General features: G+C 34.8%; 1 protein-coding gene across 1 annotated transcript in view; it reads left to right on the top strand.

The window, feature by feature from the left end:
• Positions 1–22,486, top strand: part of rapgefl1 (Rap guanine nucleotide exchange factor (GEF)-like 1) — a 66,663-nt gene that overhangs the window by 38,267 nt on the left and 5,910 nt on the right. Inside the window, exons 6-14 of the mRNA XM_073833492.1 lie at positions 2,082–2,249; positions 2,460–2,557; positions 3,007–3,129; positions 4,809–4,987; positions 6,668–6,758; positions 7,123–7,173; positions 8,883–8,970; positions 14,289–14,353; positions 17,251–17,305. Coding sequence (XP_073689593.1) covers positions 2,082–2,249; positions 2,460–2,557; positions 3,007–3,129; positions 4,809–4,987; positions 6,668–6,758; positions 7,123–7,173; positions 8,883–8,970; positions 14,289–14,353; positions 17,251–17,305 — 918 coding nt within the window. The remainder of the gene's footprint in view (positions 1–2,081; positions 2,250–2,459; positions 2,558–3,006; positions 3,130–4,808; positions 4,988–6,667; positions 6,759–7,122; positions 7,174–8,882; positions 8,971–14,288; positions 14,354–17,250; positions 17,306–22,486) is intronic.

The following is a 22,486-nucleotide window of genomic DNA, read 5'->3' as shown; positions in this document are numbered from 1 at the left end:
TAAATAGGAATATTGTTGTTTCATGTTAAACCGTACTTTTATTTTGACAGGTTGCCGTGAAGTTTCTGTGTGTAAAGTATGATATGATGCTAGTTAGTATGCGTGTAGGAAAAAAAAAAAAACACGTCTCCCCCATTCATACATACAGATACAAACGGAACATGCAGGATTCATATTAAAACGGTCTTTTTGCATTTCAGTTTTGACAGACACTAGTCCATATCGCGATTTGAATTAAGTGACAGACCAACTTTTGATTTATCAATCCAAAAATCGACGAATTTACGTGGCATTCCGCGCTATAGTAAATTCGGTTTTTATGAATGGAGTCCGCGATCCAGTCCGTGTTTTCACGGAGGAGACATTGTAAACGCGCCCCCCTAAGATAATGGTAGGGGAAACACTGGGATATTTAGAAATATACTAGCCTACATTTCAGAAATTCTGGTACCCTATAGGTAGGTAGACCTTCTGTAAAAGCATTGAGGTGATACTTGAGGCTCTATGTGCTAGTTGGTGCTCTAGTATAATCGGTCCGCTGAAACTCATCCAGTGAGAAACGTTCCGCGGTGCAAAATTAAGTGCGATTAAAATGCGTTAAAAAAAATTAACGCGTTATTTTTTTGTAATTAATTAATCTAAATTAACGCGTTAAAGTCCCGGCCCTAATATATATATATATATATATATATGTATATATATATATATATATATATATATATATATATATATATATATATATATATATATATATACAGTCATGGCCAAAAGTTTTGAGAATTACATAAATATTGGAAATTGGAAAGTTGCTGCTTAAGTTTTTATAATAGCAATTTGCATATACTCCAGAATGTTATGAAGAGTGATCAGATGAATTGCATAGTCCTTCTTTGCCATGAAAATTAACTTAATCCCGAAAAAAAACTTTCCACTGCATTTCATTGCTGTCATTAAAGGACCTGCTGAGATCATTTCAGTAATCGTCTTGTTAACTCAGGTGAGAATGTTGATGTTGAATGTTGAAGGCTAGAGATCATTATGTCAGGCTGATTGGGTTAGAATGGCAGACTTGACATGTTAAAAGGAGGGTGATGCTTGAAATCATTGTTCTTCCATTGCTCATTTTTTTTGCTCACTTAGCAAACCCCATTTTTTCTAATAATATTAATAATACATGTTATCATTATTAATTGAGTTGAATAATAGAAAACGAGCTGTGCACAAACTACATTTTAATTACTTAGCAAACCCCATTTTTCCTAATAATAATAATAATACATGTTATTATTAATTTGATGTTTTAATTATTTTAATTATAGAAAATGAGCTGTGCACAAACTAAATTTTATTCACTTAGCAAACCCTTTATTCCAAATAATATTAATAACTCATGTTGTTATTATTAATAATAATATTATTAATTTAATTTAATAATAGAAAATGAGCTGTGCACAAACTAAATTTTATTCACTCAGCAAACCCCATTTTGCCCAGGTAATATTACTAATACATTATTATTGTTGATTTAATTTAGCTAATTATTATTAATTTTATTTATCATTATTAAGGTAATTTAATTTAATTTAATTTAATTGAAAAATAGAAAATGAGCTGTGACCAAACTAAAGTTTATTCACTTAGCAAACCCCATTTTTTCCTCAGATAATACTACTATGTTATTATTATTAATTTAATTTTGTTAATTATTATTAATTTAATTTATTATTATTAAGGTAATTTAATTTAATTTTAAATTTTAAAAAACAAAATTGTATTTATTTAGCAAACCCAAGTTTTTCTAAAAAATATTAATATTACATGTTATTATTATTAATTTAATTTAATAATAGAAAATGCGCTGTGCACACACACTCACCTCTTTGATTTAGTCTAGACCTTGACATTTTTAATAGCTTCTGACTAGCAGATCTCAGTGTTCTTCCAGATCGATACAGATTCGGTATAATAATAAAAAGTATTCTAAATCAATTCTGTAATGTACCAGAAACCAATGCAGAGAGACTAAGATTAGGGCGATATCTGCTGGATAGTAGATTTAACTGTTTGGTCCTTGTTCTTAGTCTTCTGCAGGGTTTACACACCAGATCACTCGTACGTGACCATTCGGAGTCGGCTTTCATGCCGGGTTGGAGAAATCTTGGCTCTGGTGAAAGAGAAACTCCAATACAGCGAGGACCAGCCCACCCAACCCGCCAACCTCATACTGGTGGCCGTCACCTCATCCGGAGGTAAGAGAATTTAAATCCGTATCCACAAACACCACGCAAACTTACCAAAACCTCATTGAAACATGAACTGAAACCCCAAACACGGTGTCATTTGTGTACATTATGAAGTAGCATGACAATTCATACTGATCCAGACCTTGACTCACTGTTTGGGGACACAACAATTTTGGAAATGACTTTAACATCCCAATCTAATCTGTGTTTGTTCAGAGAAGGCAGTGTTCCGTCCCAGCGACGAGGCCGTTTTCACCACTCTGGGCGTCAACACCCACCTGTTCGCCTGTGAGCCCGCGGAGCTCGAGAGCTTGGTGAGAACCGTGGGCGAGACGTTCGTGTGGAGGGGGGGAGTGGTGTTCCCATGGAGACCCTCAGAAATAGCAAGCATAAGTGTTCTGTATTTGTTGCAGTCATGCTGGAATTCTTACTTAGGAATGTTCAGAGTTTAACACCACAAATTACATATTCACTCAAGATGTTATCTACAATAGTGCTAACAACTTAAATCAGTGGTTTAGAAAGCATTCGATTGCCATCAAATTTGTGTTTTATTCAACCACAAAGCAAATTCTCAAACAGAGTGCTGAAGTTATTTGAAATCTATGACCGTAGTTCAGATTCACTGTGTGAGAGGAATGTGGTAGGATGTAAGCAAATATTGAAGTCTTGGGGGCACCTAATGTAAAAGTTATTGAAAAACCCATATTGACTTGTCCTGCTCTGTGATTACGCTCCTCATCCGCATGTGTTTGTCGGTCAGATACCGCTCCCTGAGGAGATCCACTGGTCACCAGGAGACAGCAAACTCCATGACATGAGTGCAGAGGAGGTGGCCAATCAGCTGGTGGTGTTCGACTGGGAACTCTTCAGCTGTGTGCACGAGGTCAGGACACTACAGCTCTCATATCATCAGTATTCAGCACAGCTTTGCCACAGACAGACACAGGCCAGCGTAATGCTACTGCATTGCATTGTGCACATAATATCAACATATTTCATGCTTCCAGATCATTTCAATTGGAAGGTATCTGGAAATTTAATTTCCAACTTTGGTTATTTTTTTATTTATGTGCATGGGAGATGACCTTTTAGTTGCTAGCTTCGTGCTCACAATTAGTTGTTTTTACGTTTTTTATTAACATTAAAAAAATGTAAAAACCGTAACTTTTTTAAACTTAAAAAAAAAAATACAAGGTTTATAGGTGCAATTTTTAGATTGTAGATTATTAAATGTCTATTTCTATGCTGTTTCAAAATTACTAAAAAAGTGTTGTGATTTCTACTTAAAGCTAAAAGTAAAATTGTTAAACATCACAATGGCACTCATTACATACAAAAAAAGAGAATATATGACAGTGTTGTTGTTGTTATCTAAAACTAAGACTAATAAAATCAAAATTAAGGATTGAAATAAAGCTGAAAGTAAATACAATATATAAATATTACGAGAAAAACATAAAAAACTTGGAAATACTTCTTGTCAACTAAATAAAATAATAGAAGTTGAAGTACTGAAATGACTAAAACCAAAACCTAAATACGTTAATAAAAAAAATAAAAAATAAATATATATAAATAAAACAAAACAATAAAAATGAAATAATAAATAATAGAATAAAATAAAACTGAAAATACAATAAATAATTAAAGTTATTATTACAAAAGCTCATCGCAAAATTACTAAAACTGAAAATATCAAATAAAGTCTAATTCAAAATAAATAAATAAAATAATATTGTATCAGCATTGCGTTGACAAATGAAATAAAATAAGTTGGTACTGAAATTACTAAAACTGAAGTAAATTAATTAAAGATATATATATATATATATATATATATATATATATATATATATAAACAAATAACATGATAACAATTACAAAATTGCTTAAATGTAAATGTAAAAACACATAAATAAATACATTAACTTAATTAATAACAGTTACAAAAGCTCATGACAAAATTACTGAAACATTAAACTTGACAACTAAATGAAAGACAATAAAAAAACAAAGACAAAAGCAAAAGTGAAATAAATTAATTAAAGCTTTAAAAAAATAAACTAATTACAATTACAAAAACTTAAACTAAAATTAAAATAAAACTGAAAATAAGGCTAATTCCAAATAAATAAATTAATTAATATTATATCAGCATTGCCTTGACAAATAATTGACATAAAACAAGTTGGGTACTATAAGCAAAACTAAAATAAATGAATTAAAACTATACAGAAAAAAAAGATAAAACAATAATAATAATAATAATAATAATTCCAAAATTAAAAATTAAGTTTTTTTTTTTTTTTTGATATTGGTATGTCCTTCATAGGATGGGTGATTACAAAGTCTAATCAAGTGCTACAGTGCATCCTCTGTACTTTTCCACTGCAAATCAAATGTATGCCTTAGGAAACTGGCTTTTAGTTCAAGGCTAGCCGCATTGCAAAGTTCACGTAAAAACAACAAAACTTCATGGCACGTTATGCAATGTTTTCCGTGTGCTTTTGTTCCTGTCCGTGTTTGATTTTTTTGGGGGTGGTGGTGGGTTTGTTTGAACAGGTGGAGTTTGTCTGTTACGTGTTTCACGGGGAACAGGCTCGCTGGCGCCCCCTCAACCTGGAGCTGATCCTGCAGCGGTGCAGCGAAGTGCAGCACTGGGTCGCCACAGAGATCCTGCAGTGCCAGTCGCTCCCGAAGAGGATACAGCTACTGCGCAAGTTCATAAAGATCGCAGCCTTGTGAGTATACACGCGCTTTTGGGTAGGGTACAAGCTGAAACCGCTTATGAAGGTGACAAAAATGAAATATTCAGGAATCATCATGGCACCAAACTGCGTCAGAGCTGTGAACGTGATAACATATGACCACCCACAGACATCAACACCTATTCAGTATTCTGGCTCTTGGAGGGGGCGGTTAGCCAATCATAATAGGGCTCATTTGCATATAGTTACAGTGGTCCAGTAGCAGAAAACACCTGTTTAATTCTAAGCCTCAGAATAATGGTGAAAAAGAGTCATGTATAATTACATTTTTTGGTGGAAGAAACCTTGACTATCATCATAAGTGTACTTTTGGGAAAATTCTGTGCTTTTTTATTCACGTTTGTGACCAGTCTAAAATTATCGATTTTTTTTTTATGCCAAAAATCATTAGGATATTAAGTAAAGATCATGTTCCATGAATATATTTAGCAAATTTCCTACCATAAATATATCAAAACTTAATTTTTGATTGGTAATATGAATTGCTAAGAACTTAATTTGGACAACTTTAAAGGCAATTTTCTCATTATTTCATTCTAGATTTTCGAATTGTTGTATATCTGCCAAATATTGTCCTATCCTAACAAACCATGCATCAATAGAAAGCATATTTATTCAGCTTATTGATGCATACATCTCAATTTATTAAAAAAAAAATGAAAAAATTGACCCTTATGACTGGTTTTGCCACCAGTCTTAAGTCTTATGACACATTTGATTTACATTCTAGTGTTATTTTAGTATTGCTTATTTACTGGTATAGTACTTATTAGTATGCAAAACTAGCTTTTATTTTTATATTTTCATTTTTTAAGGTTTAGTACTATTTTATGTTTCTCGAGGCAAAAAATTCAGGATTTCTCTCCATATAATGGACTCCTATGGTGCCCCTGAGTTTGAACTTCCAAAATGCAGTTTAAATGCAGCTTCAAAGTGCTCTAAATGATCCCAGCTGAGGAAGAAGGCTCTTATCTAGTAAAACGATCGGTTATTTTCTAAAAAAAAAAAAAGACAATTTATAAACTTTGTAACTTCAAATGCTCGTCTTGTTTTGGTCTGCGTCAACTTTGTTTAGTCCGGTTCATGACAATTAGGGTACGTCTAAAAACTCCCATCTCATTTTCTCTTCCAATTTAAAATTGTCTTACGTTCGCTGTTTTTTTAAACCTTTTTTCGTGAAGGACGTTTGATCTTCTTTGCACGTTCATTTTGTAAACACTGGGTCGGTACTTCTGCAGCGATGTAGGACAAATTTGAAGTTGGTGGAGAAAATGAGATGGGAGTTTTTTGACATACCCTAACTGTCATGAACCAGAATATACAGAGTTTGCGCAGAGCTAGACAAGACGAGCATTTGAGGTTTAAAAGTATATAAATGTAATTTTTTTTAGAAAATAACCAATCGTTTTGCTGGATAAGACCCTTCTTCCTCTTCCCTTCCTAATTACTTTACGACTGAAGAAAGAAAGACATGAACATCTTCGATGACAAGGGGGTGAACTTACATTTTATTGAATATTTAGTTTATTTTGTTTTAGCTTTATTTCAATTACCAAATACAAGTTTTCACTAGTTTTAGATAACAATAACAAGTCTATCACATCGTTTATTAGGTTTGTACATGTAATGAGTGCTGTTGTGTGTGCGTTTTAGATGTAAACAGCAGCAGGATCTGCTGTCGTTCCTGGCGCTGGTTCTGGGACTGGACAACCCTGCAGTCAGCCGCCTACGTCTGACCTGGGAAGTGAGTGCATTTGTTTGTTAATGTCCCTTTTTCACTCTCTCTGTCGCACTCACACACAGTCTCTTAGCACCTCTGCCTACTCTCGTTCCTAAGAAGCGCCGAGTGTTATTCTTGGCAGGAGGCTATTAGCAGTTGTCATGACAACCGAGCTGAATTAGCTTGTGCCGCTCCAAAGCAAATGTTTCCATGTCCACCTGTACATCTAGTGTCAGATTATGCCTTTTGAAATAAATCCTATGGTTTTTTACCTCATATGTGTTGCATTGTATGTGTTGTTTTCACGCATCCGATTCCTCATGGAGATTTAATTGGCACATGAAATGTGTCATTTGCTAATTGCAAAAATGTGTGTGTGTTTTGGCAGGGTTTGCCAGGAAAGTTCCGGAAGCAGTTTCAGCAGTTTGAGAGCATTGCGGTAAGTGAAGAAAAATACCAAATGCTATTTCATATCTGAATTGTTCCTCCTAGACAGCAGTGAGACTTTTGCTTAGGACTCCTGCTTCTCAGATGCTTATCTTGAGAGAACGACTCCTCAAGTTTCAGATAACATCTCAAAAATGTCTTAAACTGGGCTCAGATTTACAAAGAACAAAAGTTGGAGAACTCAGTATGAGCTCTTTTTCTTATTTTTAATCAAATTCTTCCATAATCATGTTATCTGAACTATGAAATCCATGTTCATTTTATAGCTCTATACTCTAATTGTATGTTAAAGGGATAGTTCACACAAAAATTTAAATTGCATTCTAGGTGTATATGACTTTCTTCTTTCAGATGAATTCAATCATACAAGTTACAGTTGAGGTCAAAAGTTTACATACACCGTGCAAAGTCTGCAAAATGTTAATTATTTTACCAATATAAGAGGGATCATACAAAATGCATTTTATTTTAAATTTAGTACTGACCTGAATAAGATATTTCACATAAAATACATTTACATATAGTCCACAAGAGAAAATAATTTATACAAATGAACCTGTTCAAAACTTTACATACGCATGATTTTTAATACTGTGTTCTTACCTGAATGATCCACAGCTGTGTTTTTTTTTTTTTTTTTGTTTAGTGATAGTTGTTCATGAGTCCCTTGTTTTTTATGATATTGAGGCAAAATAAGAAAAAAATCTGTTTACAACCCTGGCTCTTAGTGCATCAGTGAGCATTTGAACCATCATAGTCCATCAAAGTTGTCCTAAGACAAGAAAACGGGTATTGTGGTGGTTTTAGAACAACTTTGATGAAAGGTTTGGATCCACTTCAAATGTTGACTACTGTAGATGAGTTTGATGATTCATAAAATGCAAGACAATGGGTTCTGTCACTTTAAGAGTCGAAAAAGCTGGTACAGGACACAATGTGAATCACATAATGTTCAGTTTCTTGCACAGACTGATCATTTAACTTCTTAAGACCTCAATATATCGCCAGGAGCCATTGATATTCATTTTGTGTGTCCAGTACTTGCTTTTTTGACTCTCAAAGTGACAAAACCCATTAATTTGCAATTTACAGGTTCAGCTAAAAATCTTCTTTAATGCTCTACTGAAGAAAAACATCTTGGATGGCCTGAGGGTGAGCAAATTAAAGGGATAGTTCAGCCAAAAAAGAAATTTCTGTCACTAATTACTCACCCTCATGTCGTTCCAAACTCATAAGACCCTTGTTTATCTTCGGAATACAAATTAAGATATTTTTGATAAAATCCAAAAGCTTTCTGACCCTGCATAGAAAGCAATAAAAGTATTCTCATAGCTTCATAACACTGCGGTTGAACCACTGATCTCACATGGACTATTTTAATGATGTCCTTACTACCTTTCTGGGCCTTGAATGTTTCAGTTGTGATACTGTCTATGTAGAATCAGAAAGCTTTTGGATTTAATCAAAAATATGTTAATTTTCCGAAGATGAACGAAGGTCTTAAGGGTTTGAAACTACATGAGGTTGAATAACAAAAGTAATCTATCCCTTTAGAAATTGAATGCAGTGTAACCAAGAACTCCATTAAGTATCGTGATCTCTGAAAGTACAACCTCTAAGCAATAAAATTAGTCACTCTGCAGGCTGATGTGACATTAATTGACAGCATGCCTGATGATGATGTTGTTTGTGTTGCTGCAGGACCCTTCGAGGAACCACAAGTCATACAGAGACCTTCTAGCAAGCCTGAGAGCCCCACTCATACCCTTCACTCCGCTGCTGCTAAAGGGTGAGTCCCTCACACACACAGACACATTCACATGTTACAGTAGCAGCAGTGTGCTCTCAGTCTCTTCCCCAGCTGTTGTCCATATGTGTTCCTATAAAGTCCCCTCCTGCCGCGACTGCCACTGTGATTTGAAGTCAGTCTGAAAGGCCCCGCCTCATTAATTAATGCCCCTCTGATCTGCAACTTCTGTACATGCTGGATTTCAGACCCCCTGCAGCCAAACATGCACCAGGGATCAACATGCATGCATACACATTAGTGATACACACAAACACATGTGCATTTTGGATTACGATGGGACTTCCAGGGTTTTTTCTTTACTGAGCTAATGATATGTGACCCTGGACCACAAAACCAGTCAAAAATACATTGCATGGGTCAAAATTATATTCTTTTATGCCAAAAATCATTAGGATATTATGTAAAGATCATGTTCCATGAAGATATTTTGTGAATGTTTAACCGTAAATATATCAAAAACGTAATTTTTCATTAGTAATATGCATTGCTAAGAACTTAATTTGGACTACTTTAAAGGCGATTTTCTCAATATTTAGATTTTTTTTAGGCCATATACTGTCAAATTTCAACCTATCAAATTTCAAATTTAACCCTTAACCCTAGAATTTTTGCATGGTATTAAGAGATTATTTTATTCCTTTTTTGGGTTTCCTTGTGGACGTTTGGTTTCCATAATGAAAGCAAAATCTGACCTACACTTTGTTGCTGCTATTCATTAAAAAGTGTCATTATATGCACATATTTTTACACAAATTTTTGCATGAAGAGTAACTCAAGGTACATTTTTTTCAACATTACAATATACAACCAGTTTATTGCTCAGGGACTGTTGTCCACAATGCAGTGTTTGGGACATTTGGGAATTTCTTATAAAATCTTAGAGCACCTTTGCTTTGTAGATGCTGATCTGTCACTTCTCATATCACGGCTTCATCCGTAGTCTGACAGTTGGGAATCCCTACCCCTATATATAGACGTATATTTTTGCACTTTTTTCTCTCACATTGTTGCAGAGTACAGGTATATACACTACCATTCAAATCTAAGATATTTTAAGAAGTCTCTTATGCTCACCAAGGCTGCATTTTTTTTGATCAAAAAATAAAAACATATTTTGAAATATTATTACAATTTAAAATGATTTATATATATATATTATTAAATGTATTAACTGTGATGCAAAGCTGAATTTTCAGCATCATTACCCCAGTCTTCAGTGTCACACGATCCTTTAAAAATCATTCTAATATGCTGATTTACTGCTTACATTTTTTTTACTATTATAAATAAAAAAAACAGTTGTGCTGCTTAATAATTTTCATATATAAATACATTTGTGAATTCTCTGATCAAGAACAGCATTTGTTTGAAATAGATTTTTTGTTGGAATTTAAGTCTTTGCTGTTTTATATTCAGTATTTACAAAAAATCTTACTTACCTTAAAACCTTTGAATGGTAGTGTACAGAATGAACATTGTTTTCTTCCCCCGTCCCCCTTTAAAACTGTACACACACACACACACACACACACACACATACAAACCTTTACCTGTCTGCTTATCCACATTTCTGCACATATTCATACTCACAGCTGCTATATTCCTGTCCCATCTGTCCTCTTTCATATCTGTAGTCTCTCTATGTCTTTTCACTCTCTGTCTCCTTCCCTGTAGGTGCTCATGACTCAAGCCTATCAGGATCAGTTGAGCATCAAAGTCTTTGCTGAGCATTGCTCTGCGTTTCAGTCTGACACACACATTACACGACTGCGGCACGAGACACACAGACATCAGAATACGAAATAATTTATAAATGAGGAAAAACAGGCTGAAGAAAATGTTTCTTGAGCAGCAAATTGGAATTAAAATAATTTCTGAAGGATCATGTGACACTGAAGACTGGAGTAATGGTGCTGAAAATTCAGATTGGCTATCACAGGAATAAATTACATTTTAAAATATATTAAGAGACTACTTTCAAAAACATAACAGTATACTACCAAATGGTAGTGTATGTTGTATTAAATAAGTTCTCTCTTAATTTGAATGATTTTTTGAATCAATTCTAATGAATCAATGAACACAATTTGGTTCAAAGGAGTTGTTTAAATGAGCCATCACTAAAGTACAAGTGAGTTTATGTGCATTTATGTTTCTTAGATTGGTGTTTTGCTTTAGAATATTGATTATTATCGCTAAAATCGAGTTAGCATGCTTTTATACTAAAATCCTTTCTGATATGTGACCCTGGACCACAAAACCAGTCATAAGGGTCAATTTTTTTGAAATTGAGATTTATACATCATCTGAAAGCTGAAATAAATAAACTGTTTGTTAGGATAGAACAATATTTGGCCGAGATACAGCTATTTGAAAATCTGAAATCTGCAAAATGCAAAAAAATAAATAAATAATTCTCTATAAAGTTAATATATAAGTTAATATCCTAATAATTTTTGGCATAAAAGAAAAATAATTTTATAATTTTGACCAATACAATCTATTTTTGGCTATTGCTACAAATATACCCGCGCTGCTTAAGACTGGTTTTGTGGTCCAGGGTCACAAATGAATTCAGTATACAGTATATGTACTGTATATCAACACTTTTTCAGTCAGTTTTTTTTTTCAATACAGTTTTTACAAGGATTACTGACAATATTTGCTAGATTTACAATATACAACCAGTTTATTGCTCAGGGACTGTTGTCCACAATGCAATGTTTGGGACATTTGGGAATGTCTTGTAAAATCTTCAAGCACCTTTGCTTTGTAGATGCTGATCTGTCACTTCTCATATCACGGCTTCATCCGTAGTCTGACAGCTGGGAATCCCTGGTGTTTAACGGATTTGAACGCAGTTTCTAGAGGAGCTGTTGTCCTAAAAGTGTAAATTGTCTTGAGTCTGCTGGGATAAAGATGATAGAATGATGTTAGTAGTTGACAGACAGAGTTATTTGTGTCCGGAAATGTCAACCAATCTGAAATTCCAACATACTTTCAGTGTGAATCCAGCAGGAGTCGTGTATGTATGCACACGTGTAATAAAAATGCATTTGGCATGTTATGTAGTAATTATGCGGCTTGCCTGAGGATAGAAGCCACGTTTTATCTTCGCCCTTATTGTACAGTCGTGGCCAAAAGTTTTGAGAATGACACAAATATTAGTTTTCACAAAGTTTGCTGCTAAACTGCTTTTAGATCTTTGTTTCAGTTGTTTCTGTGATGTACTGAAATATAATTACAAGCACTTCATACGTTTCAAAGGCTTTTATCGACAATTACATGACATTTATGCAAAGAGTCAGTATTTGCAGTGTTGGCCCTTCTTTTTCAGGACCTCTGCAATTCGACTGGGCATGCTCTCAATCAACTTCTGGGCCAAATCCTGACTGATAGCAACCCATTCTTTCATAATCACTTCTTGGAGTTTGTCAGAATTAGTGGGTTTTTGTTTGTCCACCCGCCTCTTGAGGATTGACCACAAGTTCTCAATGGGATTAAGATCTGGGGAGTTTCCAGGCCATGGACCCAAAATGTCAACGTTTTGGTCCCCGAGCCACTTAGTTATCACTTTTGTCTTATGGCACGGTGCTCCATCGTGCTGGAAAATGCATTGTTCTTCACCAAACTGTTGTTGGATTGTTGGAAGAAGTTGCTGTTGGAGGGTGTTTTGGTACCATTCTTTATTCATGGCTGTGTTTTTGGGCAAAATTGTGAGTGAGCCCACTCCCTTGGATGAGAAGCAACCCCACACATGAATGGTCTCAGGATGCTTTACTGTTGGCATGACACAGGACTGATGGTAGCGCTCACCTTTTCTTCTCCGGACAAACCTTTTTCCAGATGCCCCAAACAATCGGAAAGAGGCTTCATCGGAGAATATGACTTTGCCCCAGTCCTCAGCAGTCCATTCGCCATACTTTTTGCAGAAGATCAATCTGTCCCTGATGTTTTTTGGAGAGAAGTGGCTTCTTTGCTGCCCTTCTTGACACCAGGCCATCTTCCAAAAGTCTTGGCCTCACTGTGCGTGCAGATGCGCTCACACCTGCCTGCTGCCATTCCTGAGCAAGCTCTGCACTGGTGGTCCTCCGATCCCGCAGCTGAATCCTCTTTAGGAGACAATCCTGGCGCTTGCTGGACTTTCTTGGGCGCCCTGAAGCCATCTTTACAATGCAGTGGAAAGTTTTTTTTCGGGATTAAGTTAATTTTCATGGCAAAGAAGGACTATGCAATTCATCTGATCACTCTTCATAACATTCTGGAGTATATGCAAATTGCTATTATAAAGACTTAAGCAGCAACTTTTCCAATTTGCAATATTTATGTAATTCTCAAAACTTTTGGCCACGACTGTAGATACATTAAATATGTTACAAAATCTTCTCAAATAACTTGAGTGGACATTTCAAAGTGTAAGAGCTAAAACAATGACTTTCAAAAGAAGCCAGAGAGGTCGTTTGGGATGTTTGTTTGTGATAGCAAGGCGAAATGTGACACGTGTTGCATTTTTAATGGCTTTTTCGTTAAAACCGCCTCAGGGCTTAGAGTAGGAGGTCAGGAGGTGAAGCATGATGCACCCCTCCTCTTTCTCTCTTTCTCAGAATTCAACTTTATTGCCATGGCTAAGAAAAGGCATTGCACTTTTTACATTTAAAATAATAAAAAAATTAAAATATCTGAAATAAATAAATAATGTTTTTAACCCAGTCGAGATATAATGTTAGTAATAAGTTGAAAAATAACAACACTGTTCTGTACACCTTAAATTCAAACTGTGTCAGTTATCAACAAAAACTCTATATAGTAGGGCTGCACTATTCACTAATCGTGAACTGTGCAGACAGACAGTGAGCTCACGCTGAACTGCATGGCTCTAACAGTCGTGTGAAACTGTAAGCCTGCAGATAATTACTTTTATGGGCCGACACATTGGCACAAGGCCACTCTCTCTCTTTACTCAATCATCTGTATTCAGTAGACTCATCCTGACAGCATGTAGTGTCTCTAACATTCTCCTTTCCTCTCATGTTACCTGCCTCTCTCTCTTTTTTCACCGGAGCTGGCCCGGGTACAGACAGATCACCCATCATGACATGATGACTTTTCACTTCTCCTTCTCGCTCTCTCACTCTCTCTCTTTCTCTTTTGTTGCATGTGAACGTCAAGCTTCAGTTCAGCTCAGCCAGAAAGAAGACGCCTGGCTGAACGAGTGATGGCATGATGACATGTCATTACATAACTGTTCCCTTTATTATGCATTCACTCTCTCTCTTTCTCTCTTTCTCTCTCTGCAGATCTGACCTTCCTCCATGAGAGCTGTAAGACTTTCCATGGGGAGCTGGTTAATTTTGAAAAGATGGTGAGTTGGCGTCCATAATGGAATTAATGATGTGCTTACATTAATGCACACACATATTCATGTAGCTTCCTAAGTGAGGATATACTATAGACTTTTGGTGTGATTAAAAAAGCGCTAAATGTAATTTCTACAGACTAGCTTTAACCTTAATCCTTCATCCTATCATTTAAAAAATATATATTTTTAGTATTAAAAAAAGCAACATTATATGCTTAGGAAATCCATTTCCATAATGGAATAAAAAAAATTATAAAAAAATTGTGACTTTATCTCACAATTCTCTATCTCACAAAGTCCACATCTTGCAATTCTGACTTTTTTTCTCGGAATTGTGAGATATAAACTCCCAATTGTGACTTTTTTTTCTCAGATTTGTGAATTTATATCTAGCAATTCTGACTTTATAACATGCAATTGCGAGTTTTAATAAATTGTGATAATTTATTTGAAAATAATTTTTTTCCCCACCTCAAAATTTGACTTTATAACTCGCAATTGTTTTAATTCTTTTAATTCTTTTATACAGCACCCTTACAAACCTTCAAGTAGGCGGGGGTTCACATATCATTTAAGAAAATACTTCTACATATGGGAGGGAAAAATACAGATAGTTCAGAGCAGTTATAAGGAAGTGAACAATCTCTAGGAACAGAGTGCAGCCGCACCGAACTGGTTTCCTGCCCGACAGATGACCCTGAGAAGAAGACATCACAAAAGAAAGACTGTTCGACACACAGAACCATATCTTCACACTCCTGACTGAAATACCCTGTAAAACATAAGGCAACTACCAAATATGAAAAGAAATTGCATTACAAAAACACATTAAATCTTATAGTTTATATCTCAAAATTCTGAGAAAAAAGTCAGATTTGAGAGAAAAAAGGTCAGAATTGTGAGATACAAACTTGCATTTGTGAGAAAAAAGTCAGTGAATTTATATCTCACAATTGACTTTATAACTTGCAATTGCGAGTTTGTATTACGCAATTCTGACTTTATAAGTTTATATCTCACAGTTCTGAGGAAAAAAACTGATTTATGAGAAAAAAAGAGTCAGAAGTGTAAGTTTGTATTATGCAATTCTGACTTCATAAGTTTATATCACAATTCTGAGGAAAAGAATTCAGATTTGCGAGAAAAAAAGTCAAAAGAATTGTGAGATTGTGAGATATAAACTCGCATTTGTGAGAAAAAAGTCAGAATTGCGAGTTTATATCTCACAATTCTGAGGAACTGAGGAGTTTGTATAATGGTATTCTGACTTTATACGTTTATATCTCGCAATTCTGAGGAAAAGAAGTCAGATTTGCAAGAAAAAAGTCAGAATTGTGAGATATAAACTCACATTTGTGAGAAAAAAAAGTGAGTTTATATCTCACAATTTTGACTTTATAACTCACAAATGCAAGTTTATGTCTCACAATTTTGAGAAAAAAAAAGAGTCAGAATTGCGAGTTTGTATCATGCAATTCTGACTTTATCAGTTTATATCTCACAGTTCTGAAGAAAAAAAGTCAGATTTGTGAGAAAAAATGTCAGAATTGTGAGATATAAATTCGCATTTGTGAGAAAAAAAAATCTGAGTTTATATCTCACAATTTTGACTTTATAACTCGCAATTGGGACTTTATTTCTCACAATTCTGAGAAAAAAGTCAGAATTGCGAGTTTCTATTACCCTATTCTGACTTTATACGTTTAAATCTCAGTTCTGATGAAAAAAGTCAGATTTATGAGAAAAAAGGTCAGAATTGACATCATCGTCAACGATGACGATGACGAAATCATTTCGTTGACGCCACTTTTTTTCATGACGATAACGAGAGGATGACGAGATGAAAATGGCTCGTTGATGACTAAAACATGACGAGACGTGTGTAAGTTTTCGTTGACGAGACGAGAATAGACGAAAATGTTAGTGGGTGGTCCGTCAGACATTTAAAATGCACTACATTTCTGCTTATTGTGCATGCCAATTAAAACCGAAAAAGTATCTGCCGCTATGGCAAGCCGTTTTAGCATTAAATACTCTTTGCCATACTAGTATGGCAAGCCGTTTTAGCATTCTATCCTTGTTTGGTTACGCCCACCACCTGGCGTGCAGCGCACAACATGCTCAACACGTCACATTGTTGTCACTCAGACAGACAGACGATTAACCATGATGGCGGCAGTTTGCACACAGGGTGGTCGCAAACGGTGAGAGGACCTATGGGTGTATTTCAAATATATGTCTTTTATGCCTAAAACCATTCCTTCATTATTGTAATTATTGGTGAAAATAGTCGATCCGGAAGCTCACATTGTGTTGAACTATAGATCTGCTATTTTCACAGCTTATAAGTGACACTACCAAACAGCAAAATACTTACTGACCTACATTAATTTGTTAAAAGACTTTTTCCCCTTTTTTTGACTAAAACTAGACTAAAACCTTTTTGACTTTTCGTCGACTAAAATTGGACTAAAACTATCACATTTAGAAGTGACTAAAATTTGACTAAAACTAATAAGCATTTTAGTCCAAAAGACTAAGACTAAGACTAAATCTAAGATGCTTGTCAAAAACAACACTGCTTTCAAGCATGTGTTTAATTGTTTCCCACAATTTATAATATTTGTAAATATATTATATTTCCACTACTGTTCAAATGTATAGGGCTAGTAAGATTTTTTTTTTAAAGAAAAGAAGTAAGAATTGTTTTCAGTTTCATTCTTTTCCCTCAAAATGACTAAAATGATCATTAAAAGTATCAAATGACTTACTATCTAAGGCACTGATCATTACAGGACATCCTGTACAGCTAATTAGTGGCCACAGGTACATTACTTTGTTACCGTATATCATTCACTGAATGACTGTCAATCAAATCTCTCTCTCTTTTTTTTCTCTAGCACAAAGTGGCCGAGATGGTGCGAAGCATCAGGCGGTATAGGAGCTCTCAGCTAGGTATGTGTATTCTTGCACACACACACACACACACACACACACACACACACACACACACACACACAGACAGACAGACATCGGCCTGTCAAATAGGATTAGTGCAAAAGTAGAGCATGTCTCTACCCGCCAACATAACAACATACCTACATGAACACTTGGACACACACACGCGCACACACACACCTGTCTGAGTGGATTAGTTCTAGGAGACTGGTGCTCCACCCTGCCACAGCCCATCTGTTTGGGACAGCACACCCCTCGGGGCCATGAGCCACAGGGCACTGCTTCATAACACACACACATGCCCACAGCGTGTGTATACACAAACGCATGCAACAGCTGGGCAGAGCTTCAAAACATTTATGCTCACAGACAAACAGTACAATTTGCAGTTGTACATGTATTTGCATGTGCGTAATGAGTAATAACGGTCATTAAAGAGTGCAACGGTCGGGTTCAAAGTAAAAACTTCTCCATTGGGAAATAACTTTTAAACCTTTAAATACTGACCTGTTGTGAGCTCCGAGGTTGTTCACCGATGGTATATGATTTTGATAAAGCCATTTGTTCACATTATTTCAAATTATTGTTTCACTACAGAATTCATGGTGAAAACTACATTATCCAGCATCATGGATGCATAAAATTCAACCAGTCATAGAGCTGCAGGATGCAAATCATGCCAAAAAAGCACAACTTACATAATTAACTAGGTATCCTATGAAAATACTGACATGAATGATTGTTTCTAAAGATAAAATTAACAAATTTAAATGAAAAGCTTTATATTTCATTATAATTTCATCATATTTTTTTGAAATTGAGATTTATACATCTTCTGAAAGCTGAATAAATAAGCTTTCCGTTGATGTATGGTTTGTATTTGGCGGAGATACAACTGTTTGAAAATCTGAAATCTGAGGGTGCAAAAAAATCTAAATATTGAGCAAATCACCTTTAAAGTTGTCCAAATGAAGCTCTTAGCAATGCATATTAATAGTCAAAAATTAAGTTTTGATATATTCAAAGTAAAAAAAAATTCTAAATATTTTTACTTAATATCCTAATGATTTTTGGCATAAAATAAAAATTTATGATTTTGACCCATACAATGTATTTTTGGCTATTTTCAAATTTTAATTTGATTATGTCATACACAGTGCTTCATGGGATTGTAGTTCTTTCCCTTGCTAAATCCATTAAGTACAGTCTTGTACCTTTGTCTTTTTGACCGATTTTTAAATAGTTTTTGCTTTAAATAAAAGGTTGAAATATTGTGATTTCACCATGTGTTAACGAAGTCCATGTGAAAAAAAGTATTTGAAAAAATAGTCCCTGAACCAACGCTGCTGAAAAAGTGCACTCTGTTGCTCTTGATTGTGTCATTTGCATTGGGTGTGAAAAATATAGACTAGGTGTTGTTTGTGCTGTTTTTGAGCTCTTTTAATCTAGTGTTTTTTTTCTGAAGCTTAGATTAGTTGAATGTCAGTTTCTATTTTTATAATTATTTTCGGGGTTTTACTGCCTTGGAATCTTGACTCCCTAGATTCAGATCTTAACAAACAAAACATGGCTCCCATGGTAACCATGAGGTTCTTTGAGGTTAAAAAGTCGTGACTCTGCACGCGCCCACACAGCTTTCGATTTGTCTTACGCATCATCTGGCTTGACTTTAAAGAGCCTCTGCACCATCACACCCTGCATAAGATTCTTATTTCCTTCCTCTCCATGCAGCTGTTTGTTTTGAGGTTGTCATGCGTCCTTTTGTTATTATCATAATCATTTGAAACCACCATTTCTATGATCATCAAGTGGTAAACACAAAAACAATTTGACATGGTGGTAAAAATGCTTTAAAGACGATTTATTATTTAAAAAGAGATTTGAATATGATTTTTGGTTTGACACTTCTACAAAATGTTTAGTTTTTAAAAAATAATCATGACAGCCATTTATGCATAATTATCCATTAGGTATCTAAAACTAGATTATGGAAGACTTTATTCCACCACTGAATATTTATTTTTTTAAATCTCATAATTTTTTTCTCAGAATTACAAAATATAAAGTCAATATTTTGTGATATAAACTCAGAATTGCAAAAAAAAAAAAAAATAGGAATTGTGCCTATATCTCGGAATTCTGACTTTTTTCGTAATTGTGAGTTATAAAATCAGAATTGCGAGATATAAATCACACATGTAGATATATATCATGTACTTTAATTCTGACTTTCATCTCACAACTGCAATTTTCCTTGCAATTGCGCAATTATGAATTTTTTTCTTGCGAGTTTATATCTGAATACATTATATATTCTTTTATCTTGCATCTGCAATTTTCCTTGTAATTGCACAATTGTGACTTTTCTTCTTGCTTATGCAATTTTATATCTCGCAATTCTGACTTTTTCCCCCGCATTTGTGATTTTATATAATCCAGTTACATTTTTTTCTCACAATTGCACATTTATATCACGCAGTTCTAATTTTGTTTTTGCAATTGCGATTTTATGTCTCAGAATTCTGAGAAAAAAAGGAATTCTGTGTTCATATCGCGCAATTCTTTTGTCTCACAATTGCTAGTTTTATGTCTCACAATTCTTTTTTTCTTCATATTGGCAATTTTATATCAAGCAATTCTGAATGTTTTCTCACAATTGTGCATTTATATCACGCAGTTCTATTTTTTTCTTGCAATTGCAATTTTATATCTTAGAATTCTGTGAAAAAAATAATAATTTTTAATAATAATTTTTTCCAGCATTTCTGATTTTATATCACGCAATTATTTTTTTCTCTCACAATTGCATGTTTATATCATGCAGTTCTAATTTTGTTCTTGCAATTGTGGTTTTATATACAGTTTTATAGCTCAGAATTCTAAGGAATTAAAAGAATTGCTAAAGAGTTTATATCTCGCAATTCTGACTTTTTCTTACAATTCTGAATTTATGTCGTAATTCTGACTTTTCTCGCAATTACGATTTTAAATCTCGCAATTCTGACTTTTTTCTCGCAATTACGAGTTTATATCGCAATTCTGACTTTTTTCTCGCAATTATGAGTTTATGTCACAATTCTGACTTTTCTTGCAATTGCGATTTTATATCTCGCAATTCTGACTTTTTTCTCGCAATTACGAGTTTATACCGCAATTCTGACTTTTTTCTCGCAATTATGAGTTTGTCACAATTCTGACTTTTCTTGCAATTGCGATTTTATATCTCGCAATTCTGACTTTTTTCTCGCAATTACGAGTTTATACCGCAATTCTGACTTTTTTCTCGCAATTATGAGTTTGTCACAATTCTGACTTTTCTTGCAATTGCGATTTTATATCTCGCAATTCTGACTTTTTTCTCGCAATTACGAGTTTATACCGCAATTCTGACCTTTTTCTCGCAATTATGAGTTTATGTCACAATTCTGACTTTTCTTGCAATTGCGATTTTATATCTCGCAATTCTGACTTTTTTCTCGCAATTACGAGTTTATACCGCAATTCTGACCTTTTTCTCGCAATTATGAGTTTATGTCACAATTCTGACTTTTCTTGCAATTGCGATTTTATATCTCGCAATTCTGACTTTTTTCTCGCAATTACGAGTTTATACCGCAATTCTGACCTTTTTCTCGCAATTATGAGTTTATGTCACAATTCTGACTTTTCTTGCAATTGCGATTTTATATCTTGCAATTCTGACTTTTTTCTCGCAGTAATGAGTTTATATCGCAATTCTGACTTTTTTCTCGCAGTAATGAGTTTATATCGCAATTCTGACTTTTTTCTTGCAATTGCGAGTTGATATCTTGCAATTCCAACTTTTTCTCACAATTCTGACTTTTTCCGCAATTCCAATTTTATATCTTGCAATTCTGACTTTTTTTTCCTCGCAGTTGTGTGTTTATATTATTCAATTCTGAGAAAAAAAATTAGAGCTGCGAGATGTAAAGTTGCAATTCTGAGAAACAAGTCCGAATTCTGAGTTCACATCATGCAATTTTGGGGAAAAAAGTCAAAATTGTGAGATGTAAACTTGCGACTGCAAGTTAAAAAAAGGCAGAATTTTTGAAAAAAAGACGCAATTACCTGTTACTTTTTATTCATTGGTGGAAGTTCGCTTCCACAATAGACAAACTGGAACTATGACAGGAGAAAGAAAACTCAAAAATCACAACTGTCAATATGACAGCTGCCTTTTGTTCCAATATTTTAGCAGCATCATAACTGAGTCAGCCTCATGTTTATTATGAATCACTAAGAAAATAACCCCTTTTGGGCTATTATTTTAGTATGATTATTTTATCAGCACTTGTTCTCTTCTGTAGCCGCGATGCATTGTCTTCAGTTTGTCAGTGTGTTGAAGTCGAGCAGCAGGTCTCGTGCGTCAGGCCACTTATTTTCCTGTCTCTGGCTCTGAATGAGGGCTGTAATTATCAGGGCTCATTCTCCCTCCATCTACCTGAGTGGATTGCCCTCCTCCATTTCCATTAGAGGGATTGATGCCCAGCCAAGCGCACCGCACTTTTTCAGTCTGGTGCGTAGAATTGGCCCTTTTTTTTTTAGAACCGTTTTTCTCAAAGAATTTAATTCAGATGCACCCAACATTGCTGTCCGTCGTCTTTACGATTCAAAACACATTGTGAGATAATATTTATGTTGAATGGTTTGTCAGTCAATTTATGCTGGTGTCCTGTGACATCTGTCACCCACATATCGGAGCCCATTTGCACTGACATTTCTATATGGTGGCTGAGACTCATTTGGTGACGCGTCAAGGCCAGAGGGCATCAATTTCAATAGACACATTGCAGCCATTGACATTTGTAAGACCATGCACAATTCCTCCTGCCTCTATTTCCCTTACAGCGGCTCTGAACTTTGGGGGAGCTGCTCGGATGTGAGACTTAATGACTCTGTAATTGTGTCTAATGCACTCCTGCTGTCAAAGCGTCACAGGAGGGAGGCCGCAGATGATCTCAGATCAGTTCTGTGATCTCCTTTTATTGCTCAAAAAGACAAATCACAGAGGAAATTAATTTAATCTTCAGTGTTGCTTCAAAACATTGAGTCGCTCATGCGCAAATGGTCATATTTTAGTTTGAAATTCTGTATAAAATGGGCATTTTGTTTTTGGTATACAAAGCTATTTTAGGAAATGTCTGATAAAAAGCATAA

The sequence above is a fragment of the Garra rufa genome, chromosome 1 (assembly GCF_049309525.1).
Source record: "Garra rufa chromosome 1, GarRuf1.0, whole genome shotgun sequence".
In the NCBI taxonomy this organism is placed as follows: Eukaryota; Metazoa; Chordata; class Actinopteri; order Cypriniformes; family Cyprinidae; genus Garra; species Garra rufa.
This window is presented reverse-complemented; position numbering and strand designations above follow the sequence as displayed.